Here is a 25,411-nt window from a genome sequence, read left to right as displayed (position 1 = left end):
ATTAGGTATGTGCTTGCAATGAGCTCATGATTGCTTCTGTGTTTGGATCTGTATTGGAAATCGCAAGCTGTAAGTCATCCTCTGTATGTATTAGATACTAATATAGACAATTGTTTTCATAAAAAAAATATAGTTCTATTTTTATAAATGATATAATTTCATTTCACTATTTTACTGGTACCTGATACTTGTTGAAAGAAAGCCTTATATTTTTTATTGTCAAATAAATTTCTTTGAATTTGGTGACCTCAAAGTTTTCTCATGACCCCCAGAGGGGTCATGACCCATGGTTTGCACACCACTAGTCTAGATGAAGCCTTTTAAACTCTTTGGCAACTTCATGCTAACTTCTCATCATCAAAATAGCTTGAATCTGTTCCTTTGTACTCAGTTTCATGCTTTATTTGTAAAAAAGTAAACAAACATTAACATAAGTCTGACTGTATAGGATTTATGTTACTGTTTATTTTTTTTATGCCCTGTTTATTATCTGAAGTGAGATTTTGAAGAATTTGCAAGTGAAAGTTAGGTTTCAAACAGTTACATAAACTTTATTTAATAATTATCAAATATTAAAAGAAATATTTGGTCATGAAGTTAAAAAGTAAGAATTTAATTTTTGATTGTATATTAATTTTTTTGTATAAAATTTCCTAATGTTGATAGTTAAATTTAAAGTAATCAAATTATTGAATAAATTCAATAGAAGTTTTAGTGAAATGAATAAAGAATTTATCAGAAAATCTAACATATATTTACATAACTCTATATATTTACATAACTGTGACAATTAAAATTACACCCTGTTTTCTGGAAGACTGAAGGGAATAAGAATGGTTCTGATCTGTTATCACCAGTCAATAAGTTCATTTATTTTTACAGAATTCAAGCAAAACTATGACAAACCATATTTTCCATGTCATGCTGAAAATAGTGTCAGATCATTCTGCCACTACCTGTGATAAGGTCAGCTTTAGGAGTGAATTTATCAAAAAAAATGTCTGGTTCAAAAAATTTTTTTAAAAGTTTCGTTTTTGCAAATTAATAGTAAACTTGTAAATTAAATATATTACTATAAAAGAAGTGAATTTATGCAAAAATTGACTGTAGTTATATAATAATCCAAAACTAGAGTATAGATCAGGGATGTCCAACCTGCAGCCCACTGCATCCTAAATTTTTAGGTACATTTTCATTTATTTTGGTAAATACAGTCAAACCTGTTTTTATGCGCTCTTTTTATGTGCGATTTTTATTTGTGCGATTTTTTTAATGCGAATTTTTAATTTGTGCGGTATAGTTGGCGACTAGTCTCGTGCGATTCGTCATGTCTCACGTTGACTTATTATAGCTAAATAAACTTATTATAGCATAAATGCACTTATTATAGTAATATTATTGCATGAATATGCGAAAAATGAAATAATTTACTTTTTAAGTCAACAAAACACCACCTGGACAAAAATATGTAAAACAGACGATAGACCAGACGATGCAGTCAAGTGCTGACATCTGTTGTCAATAAATTCTATTTCATACGGTTTTGAGTTATTTTCTATGTGAGACTTTTTTTATGCGGTCCCTGTTGACCGCATAAAAAAATTATTTTTTTAATTGTGTTGCGAAAACTATTATTTACAGCCATTCGTGAAGTTTCGTGAGATTTTTTTTAATGCGTTTTTTTTAATGCGGTCCCTATCCCCCGCATAAAAACAGGTTTGACTGTATGTCATAAAAAGTATTCTCATTTCACCAGATACACTTTGATGTGGTAATGTTGAAATTGGTGACATAATTTGTAACTGACTGACCAATTAAAGAAGTTGATGGCATAATTGTCATTTTGATTGTTTCAGTTTCAAAGATTTTTGTAATGAAATGATGTTGTTAGTGATAAAGAAATGTGTACCTTTTGCCAGGAGGATGAAAAAGACATGTAATTCTTCTGTTCAAAAAAGTGCCATTTTTAGTGACTTGAGATTAAGCCTAATGTCAAAGTGGAAGGGGCTAATTTATTCTTTATAGAAATAAAGAATAAATTAGCCCCTTCCACTTGGGCATTCTTTCCAATTACAGGTATATAATACAGGCATAGGTCTATATATATATATATATTTTTGCTAACGAAATAATTTAAATATTTTCAACCTCCAATATTCATAATATTCCTATATTCATAATTATTTCATCAACTTTAAATTTATATTTTCAATAACCCAGCATTTGATCATGGCATCTAATACTGAGAAAAGAAAAATAACAGAAGAAAAGTTCAATATTTTTGGCAAGAAAAATATTTTGTAATTGAAACATGCAATAATATTATCTGTCTTATTTGTCATGATAAAATTGGAAAATTGTGCATTTTCAGAGTTTATTAAAAAGAAAAGAAGAATTTCATGTGAACTTTGAAAAATATAGTAAATTATGTGAAGTGTTGTAAAAATTTTAACAACCAGACTTTCTGACTTCAGAAAAATAGAAACTGAATTAAAATTGTATAATGATCTACACCTGGGTAACTCGACACTGTAGGTTAATCAGGGTCAATTTACACACAAGTGACGTGCGGGCAAGTGCAGTAAGCATCGATAAGTATCACACATAGCCAATCAGAGTTTTATGTACGACATTTGTATGATTGACAGAATACAGATCACGTGTCATAGATGAAACTCTGATTGGCTATGTGTGATATTTATCAATGTTTATGCACCAAACGGTCACTGTTGTGTGTAAATCGACCCTTAGTCAGTTTTCTGTGGGCCCGGCCAACTTACATAGGCATTAATGTTAATAATGTTAAAAAAACTCGGTTTACTCGACATTGTTTAACTCTGGATAAATCAACATACTTTTTCTGTTTCACACTTTTTAGATGTCTGATAAGTTGACTCCCCTCCTGAAAAAATGAATTCACACCGTACAATAAGCCATGTGGTGTAAACTCATTTTTCAGGGGGTGAGTCAACTTATCAGAATTACAGATATTGACAATATTATAAAAAGAAAGCAGCATAAAAAATTGCATTGAATTTATTTTTATTTCGTGTGAGTATAATTTCTTTTTTTAATGTCAATAATACAGTATTTTTTGTAATTATATATATCTGTTGTTAAAATTTGATATTCACATTTTGAATTTTTTAAAAGCATATATTTATATAAAGAATCTTTGTGGCTCACTGTATATATCCAAAATTCTAATTTGGCCCATTAGGAAAAAAGGTTGGACAACCCTGGTATAGATTGATCCATCCCATATTTTGATTTCACTTCTGACTACCTTCATTTCAATGAGTTTTACCATTTGTTTGTTTATGTTCTGGAACCAAACTTAAGCTTAAATTCCCAGATTGTTCTTAGGCTGATTTGAAGTTAAAATTTAAGTAAAAAAAAATCTGAATTTGATCTAAAGATAGATGGGTAAGCTTTGTTTTTGTGTAAAGATTAATAATTAGAAATTATCTTTGAATTTAATGAAACAATTTAGAAAAGTTTTTAAAGAAAAGATCAGTTTAAAATGAGATTCAAATTTTGAGTCCATAATAATATAACTTAAAAATAATTTAGACGGTTTAAGTTTTGGTTTTATATATGTGTATTCATGAAACTTCTATGGAAGATCATTCTCATATAGTTTTATAACCAATAAAATTACCTTTTGTTATTACTGGATGTACAGTACTTGCATTCATTTTACATTACATTCAATAATCTAACCATAACAAAACTTTACCCAATAGGGCCTTATCATTACAGTTCTCTGGGCAACTTACAGACTATTTTGGTTATATCTTGTGTTTGAGAGACAAAAATTAGATTAATTAATAGAAATTATTTCTGCAAATTATAATTTAAATATATTTTTAAATGTTGATTGAAAAATATATAAATTTTTAATAGAATACAGCAGATTCAATTATTAGGAAGGGATTTAAGAGGAAATGATCATGTTCATTTATGGAATCAACTTGAAGCAGAAATTCATCTACATAGACATAAAACAGTTATTAAGGCATGCAGAGGACATAAAGATATAAATAAAAAATTACCTTATCCACCTGGTCATGTAAGTTTAACAGTGTCTTTTAAAATTGAAATTTAAATTTTTATACTGATTTTGCATATTATTTTTACATATAAATATCAAAACACCACCCACACATTTTCAGCAGAAAATTTATCAATTGGACTAATGCTTTCAGTTTATTTTATAAAGTGAAATGTCATATAATGAGTTAATGTTCCAATTTTGAATGTTACAAGTTTGCAGTTACATGCAAGTTTATAAAATAAACCAAAAACATTCATCAAATTAATAAATTTTCTGTTGGAAATGTGTGGCTGGTGTTTTGATATTTATGCTCATTAGTTCCAGCTTCATTCATGTATTTTAATTTTGTAATTATAATAATCCATACATTTTATGCTTAGTTAATTTCTGAATTATAGTGAAACCCTTTTAACTATACCACCAAAAGTTGTCATAAAAAAGTTGTTTTGACTAACGAAACTATCCAAAACTGTTGTATTCTTAGCTGAGATTGTTCAATCAGGGATTTTTGGACAATACTTCTTCAGAGTTGACTATGAGAAAGCGGTGACTAAGGAATCATATGAAGATGATGTATCACCCCATTAGGGAGTTGGCATAACTTTTTCAGAAGGTGAAATGTATCAACCTTCCCTCAAAAATAGCAACTTTAGGCTTAGCAACAAAAAAATTTTAAATGGGATTTGTAAAAAAAAATTTTTTCTAATCCTCACACCAATTATGATAGTTTTTAAAAACTTGTGTTTATTTTACAATGTTATTACATTATCATGGCAACTTGAAATAACTTGCTATTGACATTTGTTTTAGACTTTTCAGATGTTTGACCATTGCCATGTTTTCGTGTTGTATCAATGAATAATTGCCAATTTTCTGGCAAATGATTTTTTCTGGGCAATGTCTGAAAGTGCCTCTTTCAGTTTAATTGATTTGCTGGTAACAGAACATTCTTGATTATCACCTCAGATTGTCCTTAGTTTTGGTGTCACTTCCAGCCACAATATCATTTCATTCATCATTTTCATTGAAGTGCTGAAGTTTTTCATCAATTCCATCCATGTTCATGTATATGGCAAGTTCATATTTTGTGACAATGGAAAAGAGAAGAGAAAAAGATACTAAACAGGTTTAGTGTGCAATACTTTGCACATTATTAGTGACATACTTCTGTTGTCTTTTGTTTAGAGAGTAAAGTTATTAGAAGTTCTATTCTACTTTTCTCTCTGTTGGTAGATAGCCCACGATCCTTTGTGTCCTTCAATGTAGAGATGTAGAGATCAATAAAATTGAGATGATTAGAATTAAAGCAGAATTATTTTCAATGACTCATAATTTATCATTTATATATTTTAAGTTAAACATAATTTTTTCATTACAGATAGATGTTGACGCTTTGAGTGCCACCATATATCTGTAACGGAAAAATTTAAAACTTGTGGGTTCGAAAGTATCTCTGTAATGGTTTATCCTTTGTTCTTGTGTAATGGTCCCATGTTCCGCAGTGAATTCGGTGTGTCTGTAGTCCGCATTAAACTTTCATTTGCAAATTGCATTTGTGTATTCTTGATACAGTCCACTAAAGATTGAAAAACATCTAGTTTGTTAAGGAAGATTGTGAAGAAGAAAAAAGAAACAACTTCATAAGCAAATGAAATTTAGTTTTGATTTGATTTGATTATTAAGTCATCTATACAAAGTAGGAGGAATTCATCTGTCTGTTATATGTTATAGTTTTAAAATGGATCAACTCAAGAAATTAAAGAAAAAATGCTCTTTGGTGAGATCTAGTATAATGAAATTAATTAGTAAAGTCAATAATTTAGTAGAAAGCAACAATAGAGAGACAAACTCTTTTAGAAATACTGGATCAGTTGAGTCAAAAGGAAGAGTCATTGAGAACCTTAAATGGGGAAATTGAAGGTTTTATTACTAACCCAACTGACTGACAATGAGATAGTCAATAGTGAAAAATGTGAGGACAAAATTATAAGCTGTAAATTTAAGATCCAGTCTTGTATTAAATGATTAGAAGCAGATACATTCATGGGCATGGTGCTGAAGGCCTGTAGCTTGAAATGACTCCTCTAACATTAAATTGCTGGAGAGTCCCTACTGAAATTCTCTGGAAGATATGAAGAATGGAGTAACTTTGGGGATACTATAGATTACTACCTATGAAATTTCGGGACATTGGGTATATATCTGAACTGAGCGGACCGAGACGAGTTCAATGATACCCTACTTTTGGACCAGAGACAAAAAATAAGAAAGTTATCATAGTTTTTAAGTTATCATACTTTTTTAATGCTTTCATGCAGATGGCACTGTAGTTGCTAGTGCTGCCATCTCGCGGTAAAGTCTGCAAACAAATTAAAAAAAGCACTCTGAACAGCAAGAAATTGCACGAACAGTCGAATGCCACTTCCTTTTTTTTCTTTTGTTCAAGAACTACCGTGAATCAATAACTAGTGACATTAAACGATCAGTGGCCTGCTGGCGGCTCCCCTCCTGGGGGGAGTCTGTCGGGAGCATGAACAGTCGAATGCCAATTCCTTTTTTTTCCCTTTTGTTCAAGCACCGTGACTCCCAATTGTGATAGTGCGGTCGGCTCGTAGTACTAGCTGACCGTGAGCGATAGCGAGACTGAGGAGCTGTAGCCCCCGAGGTCGACAAGCGCGAGTGTGTGCAAAAAGGACTTAACTCGAACTGTAGACGATCAGTGTGCTCGTGGATCAACATCTGTTTTTGTTGAAGGTATATATGGCCGACTTGCCGGACTGCCTGTTAAACACGCGATAGGCTTAGCGGACAGAGCGACGTGACTCCTGATCATCGTGCAATTGCCAAAAAAAGTATGATAACTTTCTTATTTTTTGTCTCCGGCCCAAAAGTAGGGTATCGTTGAACTCGTCTCAGTCCTCTGAGTTCAAATATATACTCAAAGTTCCAAAATTCCATAGGTGGTAATCTATAGTACACCCGTAACTTTAAAATGCAATCTAATAACATTTCATCAAATGAGCAATTATTGGCAGAACAAAAATTACATTATTTGAAGGCTGCTCTAATAGGGGAAGCTAAGGGTTTAGAAATGCTAAATGATTCATTTGCTTCCCTGTTCCAAGCACTAGAAGAAAGGTAGGAAAACAAAAAATTAATAGTAGAAATTCATGTTAATGTAATTCTGGACCCTGTAAAACTAGCTTATAAGTCAGCAAAGGGTTTCAGGAGTTTAATTGTAATAGTGTCAATAGGAATATTCAACCTCTAAGAGTCCTAGGATATGAAAGAAATGAGCTTTCTGATATCTTAATTTTAAACATTGTACTTCAGAAACTGGATAAGGAGACTAAAACAGTATGAGTTCAGTATCAGTTCAAATGATGTTTCTAAGTTAGATAACTTAATTCCATATTTGGAAAAGTGTTCTCAAATTTTAGAAAATATTAATAAGGCCATGTTCATGAAACCAAGGTGTAATCAAGATAGGATTAAACCAAAAAACTTGTTTGTGAAATGTAACAATTCTCTGTCTTGTTGCATTTATGTAAACAGAATCATCCTGTTTATAATTGTGATTCCTTTTTATGGTTGGAAATCTCTCAAAGAAATGATGTTGTGGCTAGAAAACAACCTGTTTCAATTGCTTAAGTAATTGGCATAAGCTATCCAATTGCAACTCCAAGAGCTCCTGTAATATATGCCAAAAGAGACATAATACATTACTGCACCAAGATAAAGAAACTGTGACTGATTCAAATGTGCCAGTCACAGCAGACTGACTCCAATCAAGCAGCATCTTAATCCTGACACAATACAGTTTTGTGAAGGTAGACCTCACTCACTGTCATGCATTGTTAAGGGAAATAAGACTGTAATTCTCTTAACAACTTTTCTGGTTTGGGTTTTAAATCATACCACTGGAATTAGCATTTAAGCATTCAGTTAATTCCTCTGAAAGTGATAGTTCAAGTGTGATGTCTCGCTCATCTATCCTCAAGACTGACCAATTTCTGTCACGCGTCAGAAGCATGATGAGATTTTCCAATAATTCTATTGAATAGAATTCAGCATAAAAGGTGAGAGGGCACCTTCCAACTTGCTCTTGTTTTGATGCTCTTACTTGGTGCTCAATGCTTTAGCCAATGCTCTTATCCCTCTTCTGGTTCACCACCTCTGCTCATCCCAAGGACTCTCAACTCTCCATGATGAACATGGGAAGATACTAGGTATATAATTATTTATATAAATTCTCTCTTGTCAGCAGACTTAGTGAGTTAGAACTAAATATCATCACATACTTGATTGTTGAACCTAACCCTTTTGTTTTATCATAGTTTTCATTTATTTATATATAAAATAGTTATAAATTCACCAAATAAATATATAGTTATTTGCTTATTCATTGTTTAGTGGATTTAATGCCTAACTCCATCATCAGCCCAAGTATTTGAAATAACTCACAAAATTAACATTGTTAACATTTAAACTCAACTTTCCAAAAAAATTCTGGTTGATCTTTAAAAATCTTTTATTTTACTTGGAAGACACGTTAATCGCAAGTTGAGATGTGATACTGGTGTCAGGACAAACGGGAATGATTTCACAGATGTTTCTTTTATTTTATCTTAACATTTCCATTCTGTATGTGGAACAGGATTAACCTGGAATCCCCCACATTTCACACTCATAATTGATAACCTGGATCCCCACTTTAAAAGCATGCTAATTGTTGTCAATTGAGAACAACCTGATAAGCCGCAAAAACTCAGTCAACAAACTTCCTTTGGTCATCTCAGTGTTCAAGAAAGCATTAATTTTCAGAACATATATTTCATGAATTAATGCTAGAGGCAATTGCTAATCCTCTTAAAATTATGCTAATTACTGATTCTGATAATCTCCATCTGATATCTTTTTTATGTTACATTATACAGTACCTATATAGTCCATGATATTAGCTTGTCCTAAGAAATCAGCATTTCCCAGAATAGCAATTTTTTCAATGAACATTTATTTCCTTTGAGATGACCTTTTACAGTCATCTTAAAGGAGAGAAAAACCTTTTCTGTTCCATAAATCACTGGTCACTGGTCAGGAAAAGAATGATCATCATAAAGGGGGGAATAACAGGGCTATAAAGGGAAAACTTTGTTTTTAGGAAATTCAGATAAGTGATAGTTTATTAATTATTTAGAGGACTGGATTCAAAATTATTGTAATTAACTGTAAGTGTAAACTGCCTTCTATTAAAAACATATTCAGCAGTGATCTTTCTTCTATTCTCTTCTGGTATTCAAATATCTAGATAAATGAAACAGCTGACAAACCTTTCTACTAAAATTTTTTACCAGAGAAGAATAGAAGAAAGATCACTGCCAAATATAAGTCTTTATAGAAGGCAGTTTACACTTAGTTAATTACAATAAGTGATAGTTGCTTTAAAAGGGTGGTCAGGAGAAGGTTTCATTATATAATCTTGGATATAAAGATTTTAAACATCTCTGTTATTTCAATATCATTAAGAAATATGTTTATTATGTTAAATAAAGGATATCCAAAGCTTAAAAAGGAAGCAAGGAATTGGTGATAGACGTGTAGTTCATTTTACTAAAGGAGAAAACGAAGGTTTAGGAATCTCCATCACTGTAAGTAAATAAAGAAGCATCTTGAAAATTGAAATATTTTTAGCTTTAAATAAGCATATAAATGCTGATTTTTAGGGTGGAAAAGAACATGGAGTGCCAATTCTTATTTCTGATATACATCCTGGTCTTCCAGTAGCACAAAATGGTGGACTTTTTGTTGGAGATGCAATTTTGACAGTAAATGGAATTGATCTTAGGAATGCTAAGCATTCTGAAGCTGTGAAAATTCTTTCTAGTCAGGTTTGTTTAAAAAAAGTGTTTTAAATTAGAATAAATTTATCATTGAACAAGAATAAAATTTCATTAACAAAAAGGAAAATTTGCTATTTTCCTTTCTTTAATGAATCAATTTTGGTGTTTTATGTTATTGAATTCAAAGTTCTGTTAAGTAACATTAAATTGCTTCTCTTCTTTAATTTAAATATTTATAGTTTTAGTAATAATAAATTTTAACATTACTTATTTATCAACACATCACTCATCTGTAAAAGTTTATAAGTAATTGTTTGCATTTTTTTTTTTTTGCATTATTTTTTTCTTATCAGAAAAAGATTAACATAGTACATGTTAGCAGGAGACTGAATGACTGAGGTGGTTAAGGCATCAGCCTAATGATCTGTGAGATCCAAGATCAAATTCAAGCAATCATCTCAGGAATTTTTTATGAGTAATCTGAGTATGTTGGGTCCTGCCCATTATGGACCTGGATGAATCTGCAATGGGTATAGTAAAAGGATTCTCTTAGTGCCCACAGGGCAGAAACAATTTTAAACAAAGTAAAAGTAAGAATAGAAATTATAATTTGATTTTTAGTATTGGCTGGACCTACTGCTCTGAAGGATCTGAGATTGAATCTAGTTGGGTTAAAAACCCAGGAATTTTTGAAAGTGATCTGTCCTAGATATCAGGTCCCATCTCTCAACATTCAGCTGCTCCATTGTAAGTTTGGCTGAACTGATATTGGACCTTAAAACAAGTGCCCACAAAATGGAGAGTTAAAAAAAACTGATTTTTAATATTTGAAGAAAAATTCATGGAAGTTTCAGCTTTACTAAGCTTTTAAGTATATTATATGTTACATATATTGCAATTACTTTAAACTGAGCAGTTTTATTACACTTATTTACTAAGTATTAGTTACAAGTTACTTTTTTAAGTTTAACTGCATACAATAAAAAAGACCTTTTAAAGAACTATTCTATATTTGAAATATTTAATTTTTTAACATTTTTTAAAAAGTTTTTATGCTATATTTAACTAATAAATTAATATAATTAAATAGAAAAGCAATAATGCTAAAATATGTAAATGAGTTCTGATTTATACATAAAAATGATCTTTTATCTTTGAAAATATACTAAGAAATGTTGTTTAAGATTTTTAAAAAATATTTATTTGCAAATTTCAAACAATTTTTATATTTCAAGTAATTATATATTTTGTAATACAATTTTTTTCATTAATCTTAATATAATAATAATTTTGTATAACAGTTCTTACAATGGCTTATTTACTTTCAATTATTCACATACAATTTTTGTTTAATTAATCACAGTTTTCATACATCTGTTAGAAAGAATTAAAACTAAATAAAATAATATTGAAATATTTTTAATATAATAAAGCAAAACAGTTCATTGATGATAAAATATTTTTGTTTACTTAATTATAGATTTGAAATAAATGCCTGAGAAAAACAAGCTTAAGGATATATTAAGGATGTTTCTATATTTATTTTTCTGTGCTTTATCATCAATCAACTCTCTTATTTTTGATAGTTTTACAGTTCTTATCTTGGTTTTTAAGAATTCAGCTAAAGATTTCTTTGTCATCTTATATTGTAATTTGATTATATATTTAGATATGTAACCAAATGGTATCTTAAATAATCAGGCTATAAATCTGCTATTTTAATGATTTAATACTAAGTAATTTGCTACTAGAGGTAGATATTAGGTACCATCTCTTATCTAAATAAATAATTATACTTTTAATAAGAGATGGCACCTCTTATATATATATCAGGCTTTGGGATGTTTTGATATACTTATGATTATATATTTATTTAAAAACTAATTTCATTAAAATAATAATTTTTTCTGACACTTATAGCAGAAAGAAATAACTATGGAAGTCATATTTGTTGCTCCTGAAGATGATAGTGAAGAAAGTCAGGATAGTGATCCACTTTATAGGTAATTTAAAAGTTAAGATATAATATCAAACATTTGTTATAAATGTGGCTTATATCCATAAAACACCTGCATCTTAGATTTTTCCTTAACTCTATATTTTTGTAAACATTTTATTTAAGTTTATACGTTTTATGCTAAATGCTTGCTGAATTTCCTTTGGTTACGGCATGCAAGTAATTCAGATTATATCTTTTTGTTAAAAGTAGAATAACAATGTCTATGTGAGCGCCATGGTGTGCAGACCACTACACCACTTACTGGGCTCTGTTCTAAATGGCCTCTCGGGAGTTCAGGACGGCTTCCGTAGAGATTTTATTTAACAGGAATCTGTGAAGATCTCCTGCAACAGGGACGCCTTAGAGCCCCTGTGAATTAGTCTTCTCCTGACACCAGGTTATCGGGTTTAGAACGTGGATAACCACGCACACTTAAATCTATTTTGCAGAATGACGAGTGGGAGGGACGATGGATAAGTTTGGAAGGACTTACTAACATATGAGTCAGAGAACAGCATTATAAACAATAACAATTATAATTAATCAAACAATAAAAATGAATACAAAGGATAAATGTAACATATTTGATTAGATCTATATCTATCTTAATCTTATTCCTATCACCGAGAGAGAGAGAGTTTACAAATATTCTACAATCATAATACCTCATATATTGATGATTCTAGATGGTTTCTATTGGCACATAAATTTAAGCCTTTATCTTCCACTTTATAATTTTAGGACTTAATTCATAATTAAATTCATGCGGAACTATCGATGAGCTCCTGGTCTATATTGGAGACCAACCTTAGTTCACTTCTTCATGGGATGAAGCTTCTAAGCGGACTCGATCTATTGGAGAACCCAAATGACTTTCTCTTGCAACGAAAGTTTTCAACAAACTCCTCGATTTGGGTGCGAATTTCGATAATATTCTCCAGCCTTAACCAATCAAAACATTACAATCTTACATCATAACAGGGGTAAAACAAAGGGGTAAGGCAATTTACGTCAAACAGTTTAGTCATCAATAATGATCTTAAAAACGGAACTCTATTTCCTTTGAATTGAAAGGGGAATGAAATCCTCTCCTTTCTAAAATCAATTATTTTATTTAATAAATTCTTCCATATCTAATATAATAACATTCTTCAGATAGTACAATAAATTTTACATACGATAGCATAAAACAAAAAGGTTTTCAAAAGTGAACATTTGGTAATAATTAAGCTTATTGATGGTGAGGGGAATAGATTGGTGGGTGAGAAAGTTCCATTAACATCTGCAAGGAAGTTCTAAACGGAAACATCTTCCTTTCACAAAATGTTAGTTTTAACATAAATAAAATTATATTATTTTATTATAATCTTATATGCAATTATAATTAAATTATTAAGTTAATCTTAAGGTATATGGGGGGAGAACAAGGGGGGCTTGACCCTCACAGTCTATGTATGTGTAGAAGTAATTTAAGATATTGTACAATAAAACTTAATATTCTAAATAATTTAATAATTATGAAATAGAAAAATTAATATCAAGCATTTTTTTCTTTTTTACAAGTTAATTTTTGTGTTTTGAAAGAACAAAATATCAATTAGGATTTATAATATGATATATGCTAAATCAATATTCAAAAATGTTGTGAAAAAATCATATGTTAAGAATGACAAGATGAACTGAAAAGTCTTAGTTTAATGTGTACTTAAGAATGAATCATTCTGCAGATACAAGCAGTATTTTAATGATTGTGAGGAATTGAACCTAAACATTATTTTATTTTCTGGGATAATTATATCTTACTTGAGTTTTTCATTTTATTTTTCTTATTTTTGGGGGGGTTTGTTTTATACCTGAACCCTCCATTCAAAATAAATCTCCATTAAAAAAACTGATAGCTTTATTCTGTGCCTGTTGTTGCTTTCGTCAGCAAGTCCCGGGTGAAAATAGATAGTGGAAACTTGCTAATTATAAATTAAAGTTTAATAGTTTTGTGAATGTTAAATTTCATTATTAGTATGTTTCAATTTTCTTAATTTTGGACTTTATCTGTCTAATAAGTTAGGTAAGGTTGGGATTGACAATCTTATAAGGTTATTAATATCAAGTAAAAAGGAAAATTCAATAGATTTCACTTACTGTAATAACAGATATTGTTAGCAGTCATATAGTGTTATCAGAATTAGTTTGTCCCAAACACAGTTTAATTTCAATAAAAGTTTTATAAATATATTTTGAGTTTTGTTATTGTTGTTGTTATCTTCTGGTAAATAGGTATTACTAAATTTTCTTTTTATACTATTAGCATTGACATATGGTTGATGATATGCAATTTTTATTAGTTATCATCATCAGTCTTAACCAGTGCTTTAAGTTTTAATCATATTAAAATGGTTATTTGTTCACTATATTATAGTTTAAATTGCTGTCATTTCTTACTTTAATTATGAGTGCATTTTTTTATGCAGCGCTGGAGAAGCGCTTTACAGCGAACACTCTGAAACCCATTTCTGAACGGCCAATGCTGCTCGTGGCGTCATTTTGCTACATTTTTGCTGCATAAAAAAACGCAGCCTATGCTAACTGTTTTTAAAAGCACTAGCAGGTAAACAGTACTGGATAAGTTACATATAAATAATAATCATCAATATATATTAAAAAGTAAATGTACAATGTGCGTGCCACTAAAACTCAAAAACGAGTCCCGTATGATCAGAGAAGTTATATGGTGTGGTAGCTCTCTATCCCCCAACCATGAAGAAGGTTCCCATTTTTCCTGAAGGGCGTGCTGTTGAAGATATAAGGGCTGGACTTTTCGTCCTCTAGAAATTTCTAGAACAGTCCAGAACATTTGAGAGCATTCCAGGATGTTTTGGAACATTCGGGAACATCCCAGATCATTGTGGAACATTCCAGAACACACTCGAATGTTCTGGACCCAGCACAGAGCCCAAACGGTTAGGAGTTGAAAGTTGAAATTTGGTACACGGTACGTCACAAGAACGTTTAGAAGGGATTTTTCAAAATTCCCTCACGGGGAGGGAGAGAATTATAGCTTATCCTGAAGAACTCTGCTTCTACTGTACTATTTTAGATGCGGTTTTTTGTGGGAAATCGATCATATTTTTAGACCCATCTAAAAATTCTCTAATTAGTCTGGAAACAGGGGGATCTAATTCTTGCATTCAGTGAAAATGGGTAAGATTGGCTATAATGTAATAATTTTAATCTTCGCTATCATTACTTTTTGCTCAAGCAATGTCGGGCTTATCTGTTAGTAATAAATGTAATTAACAGAACTCCAAGCTCTGATTTTCAGTTGTTTTGTGTGGGCGTTTAATATGTGAATTTTCACTTAGTCTTTACTTATCTTACTTAATGTTCAGTTTATGAATGTTTGAAACTTTATTATAAAAGTGTTCAAAATGTGTCTTCTGTTTTCTCCACAAGTTTCATAATCTCAGGAACTTTTTTGAGTAATTTGCCCTGGATATATCAGGCCTCATCTCTCACCATCTGGTTGCGTCTATTGTGGGCAAGTTTAAATTTTGTTAAAAGCAGCTATTTTCAAGAAAACATGCATTCTTAAGCTTATGTTTACTAGGACTTAGGATCTTAATCCTGCTATAATATGTAAAAAATTGTTCCATAATTTTTTAAAACTATAAAATTAATATAATAAATACTCAGCATAATAAATTAGTTATTTTCATAATTTTAGAAAAAGAAAGTTCTTTAAAAGAGTATTTAACAGTGTAACGTGTCTTTATCAAATTTATATGTATTGTTTGTGTATGAACAAGACCAGATGTTCTTGTTCATGCACAACAATTCGACAAAATATTAAAAGTGGATAATTATAATGCTTTCTACTGCTGTTATTATTCAATATAATTATTGAAATTTTAAGTTACTTTTTAGTGCTACAGAAAAAAAAAATATTTTAAACTTATAGAATAAATCACTTCATTACTTAATCACCAATTTAAGGTTATATTGATTAATAAAAATCTAATGTTACATTTTTTAAAATGTAACACAAAATATTTTATTGGATATGAATTATAAATACAGTAAGACCCCCCCTTAATGCTGATTCGATATAACATGGTCTGCTTGAAGCCTAAAAAAAAGCTCAAAATTTACATTGATTCAAATTATCACAGCATTTCATTGATTACTCCCAAACACAAATCAATCAGCAAAAGGTGGCAATACATCATAGCGCTATACTTTCCTTAAATCTATGGTGCAATTTTGGAAAAAATACAACATCACGGATGCCATAGGCAATGTTGACTTCACTTGGCAAGAATTAACTGACAAATGCATGAATGGAGTGTGGAAGAGGTTATGGCTGAAGGTATCCAAGAATTCTCAACGAGAAGAGCCTAATTGATACAGCAGGACTCGATGTAGATGAACAGGATATTGAGGAGTTACTGCAGTTTTCTGGTAAGAGTCTTACCAACGACAACCTTCAAGAACTGGCAGAAGAAGGAATTTGTGTAGAACTGGAAAATAGTGATTCTGAAAACAAAGAACCCAAAGAATTTCGCTACAGATTTCTTTAGTAAAAGTTTGGTAATGATAACTGAAATCGTTCATCAAATTGTAGCAAATGATCCAGATTTTGAAAGGAGTGCAAAAGCAAAATGAGGCATTTTGGATGAGATCTTCTGTTAGTGACATCTGCTTCAGGAAAGAAAAAAAAGTGACAAATGAAACTACACAACTTTATGGCAAAAGACAAGAATTTCAGAGGAGCAAGGACCTTCGTCATAAAAAATGAACTTTATATTTTTGTTTGAATATGTTTGTGTTATTTAACATATATAATTATGCAAATTAATATAAAAATAACTTAAAATTAAAGTAAAATCTGTTTATTTTTGGTCGCCTGTTCCCCTTTCCCTATTTACTCTATGTTATAATGACCTTGTTTAATGCTGTTTCGTTTTAGCACTTTGTCATCTAGGAATGCATCTCCCGCATTAAGCAGGGTCTTATTGTATTATACTTCCAAAATTTTTATAGTAAAAGCAGTATAGCAAATAATTTATAAGATATGATGATGAAAATTTGTTTTAAATAATTAATTGCATTTATTTTATACTCATATGTTTTTACATAGCAAAGCAGTATTTGACTAACTACTGTAGAGTATATAACTTTTCACATATAATATTTCATAAATTGATAGCTTATATATTATTCTACATTGGCCTTATTAATATTTATTGAGATGAATTTTTAATTGTATTTTAGGTATCCATTTATGGATTTAGAAAAAAATTGTCAAGATAGTAGTAAAGAAGACACTAAAGACAGTGCTACAACTGATGATTCATCTCCAGCACTTGCTAGACAAGAAAATAGCAATAGTCAATCCTCAGCAGATGAATCGCATGAAAAAAGTTCTAATTTTGAAAATAATGATCTTGTATCTTTATCACCATTAAAAGAAGAAAAATTAATAGAGCTTGAAAAGTAAGTTGCAGTTTACATAATATAACTTAGAATATACAATTACTCTACTATTTTCAATATAAGAACATAATTTATTAGCTTATATTCTGAATACCAAATGATAGTTACACTGTTTACAATTTGAAGTTGGTTTTTTCCCCTTCCTTTTCAAAATTTTACTTTCTATGAATAACATAAATAGCTTATTTAGAAATAGTACAGTAGATTCCCGTATAATGCGCTCCTGTAAAATGCGAATTCGTATAACGCGACGAAAAAATTGCGACTAGTACTCATACAGTGCGATAAACCGTCCTGTATAACACATAAGATAAATTTAACATTTTCACATAGTTTCTGATTTTTTGTGTAGAAAAGCAAATGTATACACTTATGTGTTGTTTATATATGAACAGTGAAGCTGACAGTTTAAAGAAGTAGCAATTTATAAAAAAAATAATAATACATATTCTTTTAAAGATATAAGAGGAAAATAATTTTATTCAACTTAAAATTATGCACTTCACTATTTAACATTTATTCACTATCAGAAGTATTAACAAATAAGTTCCAACGACGCCGTTTTATTAATATTGGTTGTACAGTACAGTACAGATTTAACGACAACCGTTACAATTTACAGATTCCTGAATTTGCATAAATTGATCTGTTTCGTATAATGTGATTTCCTACAACGCGGAACGTATACCCCGTGTTATACGGGAGTCTACTGTAATTGAAAATAAAAGTAAAATGCTAAGGCAGTAGAGGCCCACCAGTGGCCAAGTGGTTCCATTCTCTGAACCCTGAACACTGGGAATTCAGGTGTGGATTTACACCTCGCTCAGACAGGCTGGCCATGTGAAGTTTTCTGGGTTTTCTCCATGTCTGTGACATCTGAATAGGGACCAGTTACCCTTAAAAAGACCTCCTGAAAGTCATTCCCTCAGATTGCCCAAGTGTTGCATTGCCATAACTTAACAAACAGTTATGGTGGTAGATATTGTAACATGCTACAATTCACATTACCGATTTAAATATAAACAAGTAAAACGGCAAGGCCATTTTTGGATGAGACTATATCTCAGAGATTCAGGGCTTGACTGCGCACTGTTTTCTAAGGAAAAGAGAAAAATGAGCATACTCCAATGAGGAAAAGCCAACACCAGTACTTGGGGTCCTGGTGTAGATTATGGTGGGCTTTGTTGCTGCCATGGTTACGGTGGGTTGTGTTGTCACGGGCCTGTTCTTGGCTACAGTAAGTGGGATCACTTTGACGCTCACGGCGGGTCTCGTTCTCATTCTCCAATCTTCTTTGGTATTGCTGGTTTTGAGCACGATTGTTCAAACTTTGCCAACTACGACCATGAGGCATTATTGGGAAATTAATGGGTCAAAGGGATCGGAATGAGATGTTGGCAACACACAAGAAACTTGAAACGACGAGAGCAAGAGAATAAAAATGAATAACGAACCTACTGGAACTGGTATAATAAAGAGAAAACAACACCTTTCTTAAATTCCAGCAAAAGTTTAACTATATAAAAACGTTTTCAACTGATTTCATCAGTCTTCTTCAGTTACTCGAACAAAAAAAACAAAAAGAACGAACCAAATTCAAATTTACAAAATCACGAGAATGGAAAGAATTCTCATGATTGCGCAGACTATGCAAAAACGATGTACCGAAAAAACGGTAAAAAATGCAAATTCTTGACAAAAAAATGCAGATTTTTGACAAACTATATATAATATCACAATCCTACGTTATCCAATGAACGATTTCCAAGCAGACGATAGCCCATCTGCGTCCCTGTGGTTGATGCAATGGGATGTTAATTGTGCCCTATATATTTCTAATTTCTCCAAGTGTCTAACGGCCTGTTTAGATCTAGTGGCTTTTATGATGGAAGCACTATCCCAGTGTACCGTGATCTCCTGTTGCTTAGCAAATGCTGCTAGGACTGTGCTGTCAACTGTCCTCTTAACCGATTGCTTATGCTCTTTTATTCTTTGCTGTAAACCACGCAAGGTGGCCCCAATGTACACTAGATCGGATTTAAAACGTTGGTCCCTGATTGGAATTGAGTACACTCCTGTTAGCTCATTTGGTTTCTCTTTCCTCTTATCATTCCTTAACAGACGGTACGCTATAACTGATGAAATCAGTTGAAAACGTTTTTATATAGTTAAACTTTTGCTGGAATTTAAGAAAGGTGTTGTTTTCTCTTTAGCAAGAGAATACATGCATAACGTGTGTCACACGTTTGTCAAAATTTGATTTTGCAATGTTCACATTTCAAACTTCCCAATAAGCAAAGCATGCTCAAATCTCACACTCGCGCCTGTTTATAGAAACAGAGTCGCCATTTTGTATTTTATTTTGACGCGGTTCTCGGTCCTCTGACTACCTACAAGTCTGGTTTTTTTTTTTTTTTTTTTTTTTTTGTGCATGATTTGGACATCAAATACTTCATGCCAAATTTGCAACTCCTGACACATACTCCTTCATACCTCTAAAGTGTCCAGCCATTGACAGCAGTGCAATTGTATAGACAAGACATTGTCTTGTCAAAAAAATAAAATAAAAATTTATACTATACTTGGTTATACATTCACCATTAGAAAAATAAATTTAATTTTGAATTGCTTATATTCAGTTTATTTCAATAACTATATTTATAAATCTAGCAGTTTACATTATTATATCTATAAATTGAAGAAAAAATAAATTTTTAAATTGGAAGAGAAACTACAATTCAGAATATTTTTGGTTAATTTTTTTCTTTTAAGAAATAAGACAAAAATGTACTGCTTATTTTATGTTAATGGAAAATTAATGTTTCTTTTATGTTTTACAGGACTTATATGAATGAAGAAGGAAAAGATACCTGACAGAGATATTGATGAAGTTAAGAAATTAGAGCATACAACTACTTTCAAAAATCGAAAATAAGTCGTCGGAAACGTTAAAGAGTATTATATTAAATTCCTTCTTCTATGAAAGTATTATCATGTTTTAAAAAAATGTGATGCCAGTAATGTATTATTTTCATTTCTGTTTTCAATGATATATAATAATAATATTAATGTATTTATTGTTGTTGATATTCATTCAGTCAATTTGTAAATGATGTAAAAATACATGTACTTTGTCAAAAATATACATAAAAGAACATCATATAAGAAATCAAAATTGTAATTTTATAAATAATTACATTATTTGTTGAGTTTTATTGAAATGTTTAAGTTAATAAGTACTAGTCTGTTGTTAATAAAAACAAAGAACATTTTTAATCAGTATTTAAGGCTTGTAATGGTTTTATCATTTTAAATATTTATATCTGGGATCTTAAACATTTAGGCCATAAAAATCATGTGGTTTATTAGGTAATGCCATTTAAAAGTTTCAGTAAACTCTGTTGAATTGATAATATTTTTGCAGATGGTTAAAAATGACAGATTATAATGCAAAATTTACTTGTCAGTTGACTGAGATGGCCAAGGCAATAAAGGTTTACCTATTGTTCTGGGGGCACATGTTAATTTTCAATTTATATCTTCAGAAATTTACAAATGGTTTGAACTGGCTATGTTGGTTCCATCATTTCCTTTCCAACCATTCTACTGTGGACCTGGCAAAATATATTATTGGCATGAGAAAAGCACCCACAGGACAAAAAGAGAACATTTTTGACACTTAAAAAATACAAAACAGAAATTTGATAATGGAATTGTACTGCTGTGAGTTTCAGATTTTTGATGAACATTATCTGATGTCATTTTCTTGCAAATTTTGAGATTATATGACATTTTGAAGATGTGTTGTGTGACCTCAAGAATTTTTACTACTACTAAATAATTATACATCAGAATGTTGAATAAATTGCCTGGAAAAACTTCAAATATTGACTATTAAAATGGTTTTGATAAGTGTATAACAAACAGAATAAATTCAAATTCCATATATAAAGCTTTAGAACTAAAACATAAAATTTGTTTTTAAATTATATAAAATATTTGAAAATGATGTTTACATCAGTTTCAAACCATTTTTGTTTTTAAATTCAGAAACAATATACTGCCATGTTTTACGCAGCCTTGTTAGGCAATTTTGAAATAATATAATTTTATGATGTAGGTTGTTGCAATAAATGTCATTGTATTACAGAAATTAAAAAAAAACTCATTTGTTTTGATTAAAAAAAAAAGTGAAAGTTCATTTTGAGATAAGTAGATAAGTTACTGTACCTGTGGCGCATTCAAATTTGGATTAGGGGGACCATGTACAGTGTTAACTTCAGACAGTTTTCTTTGTTAAATATTGGCACGTTATCCTATGGGCAAAAAAGGCAATTTGCCCATAGGATAATCTTCCACTGTGCTATACTAAAATGAGAGAAGTGCTTAGCTTCTCATTTGTCTTTTCTCCTACAAATAGTACACGAGGTTGATTAAGATTGTAAACGAGTCAGCCTACCGCTCTAATGAGTTTGGTTCTAGTAGGGCATCCACAAAATTTTCCAGAGGGGTAGAGCTCGGGAGACAAACTTTTACTTAATTTTTTGGGGTTTATTTAACAAGTAGATTGTAAAATACAATCATAGTCGAGGGTATAAGGTTACGTATTTCAATCATTTTTACTATAATAATTTGTAGAAATTTTTACTTCATCCCAAGGGAGGACAAGTACCCGTTTACCTTTGGGGTCCAGTCTTGGTTGAAACCTTAAATTTCGTGGGTAATATGCCTACCCGTATAGTCACATATAGCTATTTTTTTATTTGTATAATCATTATCACCAATGGGAAAAAATGTGAAGATATCATGTTTAAGCCAATCACATTTAACGCTAACGATCGCCTGAGTGAGATGTCGCTATCATCAACTGTTGTCAAAAAACGTCACCAAAACATGTCACACGAATTAATTAACCCCTTTTTTCCTACTTTTTTTAAAATTTTGTAATTAAACATAATTAATTATATTAAAAATAATAAAAATGAAAAAAAAACGAAAGAAATGTGTTAATTTTGAAGAAGCTTCCAAGTACAATTTCCTTTTTCTCGCCTTAGCGCGAAACTTGACACCGATGAGTCATTGTTTACACAGCTGGATGACCTTGAGAACAGCTGGTGTCGTGTTTCGCGGGACATTCTCATGAAACTCTTGGGTGGAGAAGGGTAAAAAGTAGGGTGAATACTAGATGGAGGGATATTTCAAAAATTTTTTTTAATTACGATTTTAATTGAAATTTCCGACCCCCCCGACTTAATTACACGTAATTATAAAAAAATCTATTAATTAAAAAAATTAAAAAACTATTGGATGTTGTTTTTTACATCAGAAAATAGCTTTAAATAACTTTACCGAAGTAAAATCGGCGCGCTAGAACTTTAGAAAGATGAATAAAGTTCCATAAAAAAATCCCATAAAAAAACAATTAAGCGTTAGTTGCGCATCATTAAGGGTTAATTAAAATCGCAATAAAATTTTTTCGCGCGGGTAAAAATTTTTCAAAAAATTTGGGGACTGAAAAAACATCCGAAAAATCAAAAAAAATTTTTTTTTTCCCCGATGGTCTAAAAACCCATTTTCTGTGTACCGCTATGTAAACCGATCGAACTGAGTTCGATTGCGGGTACGAAGGGGTTTTAATGACAGTATTTTTTATGGAAGCATATTCATAAATATGACATTAACATTTTAATATTTTCGTAGAAATTTAATGGAGTAACTTTATAAACATGCATATTAAGGTAAATTCTGTACTTTTTAATACTGGCGTATAACAGATAATAGCGAGGTTGATGCCAAAGTTTTAAACGCGAAAACGTGTACGTCGGACGTTCAGCGCCGCTTTCCTCTAAGCCTAGAAGTTTGACAATGGTGTTTGGAAAGTCGGTGGAATCATGCTCGACATTCCAAACGCCATTGTCAAACTTCTAGGCTTACAGGAAAGCGGCGCTGAACATCCGACGTACACGTTTTCGCGTTTACAACTTCGGTTCTAACCTTGCTATTAATGATAATTATAATTAAAACATAAGGTAAATGAGATTAAAGGTATTCTTAGTTATTTATATTATATAAAAGTGGTAAAATATTTTCAATGTCACAAGACCGATTCAGCTTTGTTTTTTCAGTTTTATATACTACATAACATAATTAAAAAGTTTAGAAGTTTGTATGTACTAACTGTAAGTGTGCAAATATAAAATCGCAACTAAAAGTAGCTTTTATTTTTAGTTTTAAACCTTTTAATGTTCGTTTGTTTAGTTATGGTAACGCAACACTTGGGCGATCTGCCTAGGGGGTGCCTTCCTGGAGGTCTTTTGAAGGGAAACTGGCCCCTATTTAGACGTTACAGACGTGGAGAAAACCCGGAAAACTTCACGTCGCCAGCCTGTCCGAGCGAGGCGCGAACCCGCGACCAAATCCCAGTTTTCAGGGAATGAAGACTGCTTGCCACTGGTGGGCCTTTAAATCTTTTAAATTTTGTAAAATGTTTTAGTGGCTGTTTTCAGCAGACTCAACCGTTCCAGAACAGTTGACTACAGTATTTTTATGCTGAACGACCTGCATTGACGGCCGGATGGCCGAGCGGTCAAGGTTGCAGCCTACCGCTCTGGAAGACCCGGGTTCGATCCGGACGTATCGAAAAATCCCCAGGAATTTTTCGGGGGGTAGCCCGTTCGGATATGTCGGGCCCGTCCCTCGCCAACCGGTCGTCGCATTGTGGGCCTGGCCGAACCCACAATGGGCTTGTTAAAAAAGAGGCTCTCTTAGTGCCCACAGAGCGGAAAGAGTTAAAGAAAAAAAAGAACGACCTGCATAGTAGTGGAATTTCCAAACATTTTGTGCTTTGACACTACGGTTAGTATCATAAACGAATATGTGGAATGAACAAGTTCACAATAAATTATACAAAATCAAGCCTCTGATAGCAAATTGAACACCTAATGAGGTGTACGACAGGAGACCTGAGGTGATTCTTACTCGTTTGAGAATCAGTCATACTCGGTTGATTCATCAATACCTTTTGAAGGGTAAAGGCCAACTCATAAGCTAGTACTTTAAGTGTGAAACACATACTATGCAATTGCTCCGTACTTGAGAGGAATCGTAGGTAGCATTTTAGAAATGCAAGTTTGTTGGAAGTTTTGGGCCAGAAGCCAAATCTCGATAGGCTACTGGACTTTCTGAAAGTCACTGACATGTATAAACAGATTTTGATTATTTATTTTGAAAGTGGCTATTTATACATACAGTATATCGCGCGATGATCGAGAGTCGCGTCGCTCTCTCCGCTAAGCCTATCGCGTGTTTAATTAATAGGCTGTCCGGCAGATATTGATGCCGACACTCTCGCTATCGCTCGCGGTTGGCTAGTACTACGCGCCTCTTCGCGGCTTGTTCACTGAAATAAAAGGTTTTCTATTAGCCTAGCTAGTGACGGTCATCTCCCGGAGGGATAGGTTAGGTTAGGGTAGATGGTCTAGCGGTTCGTCTCTGATTCCAGCAAGGAAACAGTGGGAACGCACCTGGCCGAACCCTAAGAGGCCTTCTTAGTGGGCGGAGGGCGGAGAGAGTTTAAAAAAATTCTCTTATATATATATTTTTTTGTAACTCTCTCCGTCCTGTGGGCACTAAGAGGGCCTCTTATAGCAAGGCCATTATGGGTTCGGCCAGGCCCACAATGGGGCAGCCGGGTGATGAGGGACGGGGACCGACATACCCGGACGGACCACCCCCAAAAAATTCCTGGGGATTTTTCGACCTGTCCGGATGCGATCCCGGGTCCCCCAGAGCCGCAGGCTGCTAACCTTGACATCTTGGCCATCCAAATGAAACCTTATTTTTATTCGCTTGTGAAAAAAGTTAAAAAAAATTTATTTTAATATAATATTTAAAAAATATCTGAATAAAGAAGTGCATTAATAATTTAATTTCTTATAGTAAATTTTTAAAAGTTATAAAATTAAAAGTTTGATTATGTTTCTTTAAATTACTAAATATATCTTATTTGATCTGGCAGCACTTATC

At 31.8% G+C, this 25,411-nt stretch overlaps 1 protein-coding gene across 1 annotated transcript in view; it reads left to right on the top strand.

Annotated features, from left to right (window-relative positions):
• LOC136969963 (Golgi-associated PDZ and coiled-coil motif-containing protein-like) overlaps positions 1–20,668 on the top strand; it is a 54,039-nt gene extending 33,371 nt beyond the window's left edge. Inside the window, exons 4-9 of the mRNA XM_067264314.1 lie at positions 3,907–4,072; positions 9,610–9,705; positions 9,781–9,945; positions 11,818–11,900; positions 17,165–17,386; positions 20,227–20,668. Coding sequence (XP_067120415.1) covers positions 3,907–4,072; positions 9,610–9,705; positions 9,781–9,945; positions 11,818–11,900; positions 17,165–17,386; positions 20,227–20,260 — 766 coding nt within the window. The 3' untranslated portion in view covers positions 20,261–20,668. The remainder of the gene's footprint in view (positions 1–3,906; positions 4,073–9,609; positions 9,706–9,780; positions 9,946–11,817; positions 11,901–17,164; positions 17,387–20,226) is intronic.
• The last annotated feature ends 4,743 nt before the right edge of the window (positions 20,669–25,411 follow it).

The sequence above is a fragment of the Centruroides vittatus genome, unplaced genomic scaffold (assembly GCF_030686945.1).
Source record: "Centruroides vittatus isolate TY-2023 unplaced genomic scaffold, ASM3068694v2 contig_1832, whole genome shotgun sequence".
Lineage (NCBI taxonomy): Eukaryota > Metazoa > Arthropoda > Arachnida > Scorpiones > Buthidae > Centruroides > Centruroides vittatus.
Note: the sequence above shows the minus strand (reverse complement) of the source record. Positions and strands in the feature narration are given on the sequence as shown.